Source organism: Nematolebias whitei, chromosome 11 (assembly GCF_014905685.2).
Source record: "Nematolebias whitei isolate Nwh7 chromosome 11, NemWhi1, whole genome shotgun sequence".
Classification (NCBI taxonomy): Eukaryota; Metazoa; Chordata; class Actinopteri; order Cyprinodontiformes; family Rivulidae; genus Nematolebias; species Nematolebias whitei.
The window spans coordinates 46,584,791-46,588,906 of record NC_056508.1 but is presented as its reverse complement, the minus strand read 5'-3'; the positions used below and the strand labels follow the sequence as shown (position 1 = coordinate 46,588,906).

The following is a 4,116-nucleotide window of genomic DNA, read 5'->3' as shown; positions in this document are numbered from 1 at the left end:
GACATAAAGACATGGACATATCGGAGACATGTCAGGAAAATAAAGGAATTTGAACACATCAAACTGCACCACTCGTGTTCGGACACAACCACAAAAAAGTTGCATCATTCCCACAATTAAAGTGACCTAATTATGTCTCAATTTGATGATGAACCATTCTTTATGATCTCAGGCAAAACTTACTGTTTACCTTGTGCTGGTGAGTTCATGTCTACAGAAGATTCACTTTTGGACTCAATTCAAGATGGCTGTCACAGCTGTGCAACCTTAATACAAAAATGGCTCCAACTCAGTGAGTTTTGAAGACACTGAGCTAAAATTAGGTGTGGTCATAGCTGAGAGTCATCCTCATCCCACACTCTGAGCGCTGACTGATGCTCTGAGGTCTTTGTTCAAAACTTTATTATTTATTTTTCAAATATCCAGTGTGGAAATGGACTGTGAGATTAAAAAAACAAACAAAAAATAGTTCACGAGTCTAAAGACGTGTTTGAACCCTGAACAATCTGTTTTTATGTCCATTTACCTTAAATCACTTCTTTTTTTTAAACAATAATTAAGATGAACTGAGATAACTTGACTCCTCTTAACTGTCAATCACTTTGATGCTTCCCCCTCATTGGACAGACGTTTCCGTTATCTCGCTTCTTATTGGACAGATCTTTAAAAGGCGGCCCACAACAGTCGCTTCTGATTGGACAGCGTCACTGACGTCACGCTTCATTACCCGGAAGTCCCACTCTTTCAAGCCGCTAGCGCGTAAACTTGAACAGAAATGGCTGAAAGTTACTCAAAATCCAAACTTAAACGCAAAAAACCTTCAGCGGAGGAGTTCCGTTCTGAGATGTGTTCCCGAGGAGCGAAGAGGAGCAGTTTAACATCTTCATCCAGAGACGGAGGCGCAAACACGGACGGGCGAGTAAACGAACACAATCAAATTCAAGCTAATTATTTAAATAACGAACTGAGACCGTTCATTTGATTTAATCTCATCCAGTGTTTGCCAGGTGAGAGGAAGAAAACCCGTAATCTGTTTAAATCCGGGATTATTTGTGCTCGTTTTAATTTCAGACAGAGGAGGATCCAGATGTTTTCTGGATAAAAACGTGATTTTTGATGAGTTGCATGAAGAAGAATAGACAGAAACTCAACATTATTGAAATATAAACACACACAAGAGTCGTGGCATGTTGGCAGAGATCGGAGGCATTATCCAGAACTTTTATACTTTGTCAAAGTGTTTACTGAAGATAAGATAAATATAATTAACAGCTGAACTGTCGTTATAAAGTCGGACAGTAACATATTTTCATTTAGACAAAAACATGGTTCATTTTATTGTGTTTGATATTTTTGGTCAAAGTACATTAATCACAACTAAAACCATTTTATTATTATTGTTTTAGAGCTTCTTTGCAGAATTGAAGAGTTTAACTCGTTTATTTTAATTTTTTTTACATATTTTTAATATTTTATTGGTTTTTAAATGATAAATCAGCTCTGGAGTTAACGTGACCGTTGATCATTTTCTCCACTTCTCTCTCTGTCAAGACCCTCCACTTTAAATGGCTGCACATGAGATGATGTCAAAAATTAACCTTCGAGATCATCGAAGCTCGCACCGGAGCAACCTGTCAGTTACCCAGAATGCATCGCAGCGTAAATATCCATCCATTATCTTTACCTGTTTCATCCTTTTCGGATCACTGGGATCACTGGTGCCCATAACCAGCAGTCAGTGTGTGAGGCGGAGACACCTGGACAGGTCTCCAGTCCATCACAGAGACACATAGAGACAACCGTTCTCTCTCACCTAGGGACAATTTAGAGTTAGAATCAGTCTAACATGCATGTTTTAGGTCTGTGGGAGGAAACTGGAGTACCCGGAGAAAACCCACGCATGCACGGAGAGAACATGTGAACTCCACCCAGAAAGGCCCCTGGACCGGGATTTGAACCAGGACGACATCTCACCGAGAGGAGGCAGCAGCTCTACCAACTGAGCCACCGTGCTGCCCATCATAGCATAAATATCTGTGCGTCATAATTTGTCAAATTTATACATATACAGTAATCCCTCGCTACGTCGCGGTTCAACTTTTGCGGACTCGTTCTATCGCGGTTTGTGTACGTACAGTACTGTACATCTTTTCCAAAATAAAAATGTGCAGCCATTTTGTGGTTTTCTTTCATTAAACCTTCACCGTTGGCACAGAACAAAAGTTTTCACATAAATTATAAAATAAGGAAGCAGCAGATTTGTTCAATCTTCACGTCATCACAGTCTCTCGTCCTGAGCGAGCACAAAGGAGACAGTGGAACGAAAAAACTCCCTTTAAACAGGAAGAAACCTGCAGCAGAAGCAGCTCAGGACGAGCGGCCGTCTGCTTCGACCGGCTGGTTTGAGAGGACAGGAAGTAGAAACCACCACAGAATGACAGGTCCAGGTGTGGTTTCTATAGAAGATAAAAACATGTTAAGATATAAATAACTACAAATACAAACAGGAAGTAAAGACAGAGAGAGGACATGAGGACATTGTGTCCTCCAGCAGTCTCAGCCTATAGCAGAATAACTAAGGGATAGTTCAGGAAACCCCAGCTGACCCTAACTATAGGATTTATCAAAAAGGAGTTTTAAGAAAATCTTAATCTTAAAAGTCGACACTTTGTAAACACTGCGTGTTTAGATTTTGTTTGCACTAAAAGATCCCGTTAAAGTTAAAGTTAGCAAACTGTTGGAGAGCCTGAAACTGATGGTTTCACAACTGAACATAAAATGATTTTCTTTAATTATGAACGAGTTATTAATTATTACAAAACTTTTCTTATTCTAAGAACTTTTTCAAGCCTATCTTTGAGAAAAGCATCAACAGTTTTAATGTACGCAGGATAAGAACTGTTGTGTTTTATTTTAAACAAAGAGCCACCAGATCAAAGGAAAGTCATGAATAATTTCTATTTCTATGATTTAAAATGTTTAAGAAATCATTTGAATAATGGATAAACAAGAAATTAAATTTTAAATCTTTTGGATAAATCTGTTGAAGAGCTCAGAGGGGTCTGATGATGATTATATTTTTAATAATAATAAAAATAATCTGGTTTCAGGTCTGCTGGCCCCCCAGCAGCAGCACCATGGTGGAGAACTGCACAGCCCCCCGCTGTGGAGAGCTTGTGGGCGTGCACGCTCATGTCTGCTCTGCAGAACCTGGAGAACCAGCTCTGGGACCCGGTTCCTGATCTCCCGCCTCCTCCCGCTGCGGTACGTTCTGATCCGCCGCTCCCGAGGTGAAAACACACGAGCGTCGAGACCACGAGCCGTCGCTCCAGCGCTCGGTTCCTCTGCGTTTGGACGGATCTTCTTCTGATCCGCAGCAAACCACGATCGTTAAAACAATAAATAACTCCCCGTTAGAAACTGCTGCTGCGCCTCCTGTGGAGTGGGAGATCTCAGTTCAGGGAGGAAACTCCTCGCTGAGAGTTTATTTTATTAATGACTTTATGAATGCGGTCGGTTTAGAAATAACTTCTTTAAAGTGTCCGTTGAAGAGCTGAACGTACGCGTGAGATGTGAAACCCTGCAGGGATCAGGATCTCAGGAGTTCTCCGTGACGCGTTCATCGAGAACGCCTCATTTTGGACTAATCTGATCCTTCTGACGAGGTCTTTCATCTTTTTATTCAGAAAAAGAATCAACAATGAAACAAGTCTGTTTAACTAGACCCGAGTCGTCCGTGGTCGGGTTGTGGAGAATTCTTCTCCAGCTCCTCCTGGGGGACCCCCGGCTGTGATGGTTCCTTCAGCTGCTCTGCCCAGAGACAGGAAGTGCCTCACCTCCTCCAGGAGGAAGTTGTAGGTTCTTGTTTTGTTCCGTCTCCTGGTGGAGAGGAGTTCAGATCACAAACTGGATTCCATCTTCAAATACGGATCAAGTTTTCCGGTGGCTGGACCTCAAATGTTTCCAGAGTTAGACCCAAAGATTTTCCCTGAGAACATCTCCCGAGGGAGGCGTCCTGATCCGAAGTCTGAACCACCTCGGCTGATTCCTTTTGATGAAGAGGAGCAGCGTCTCTACTCTGAGCTGCTCCTCTTCTCTGGAAGGCTGAGCCCAGAC

General features: G+C 42.0%; 1 protein-coding gene across 1 annotated transcript in view; it reads left to right on the top strand.

The window, feature by feature from the left end:
• Positions 1-775: 775 nt before the first annotated feature.
• si:ch73-70k4.1 (Fanconi anemia core complex-associated protein 20) overlaps positions 776-4,116 on the top strand; it is a 19,156-nt gene continuing 15,815 nt past the window's right edge. The window contains exons 1-2 of the mRNA XM_037684556.1: positions 776-915; positions 3,111-3,264. Coding sequence (XP_037540484.1) covers positions 776-915; positions 3,111-3,264 — 294 coding nt within the window. The remainder of the gene's footprint in view (positions 916-3,110; positions 3,265-4,116) is intronic.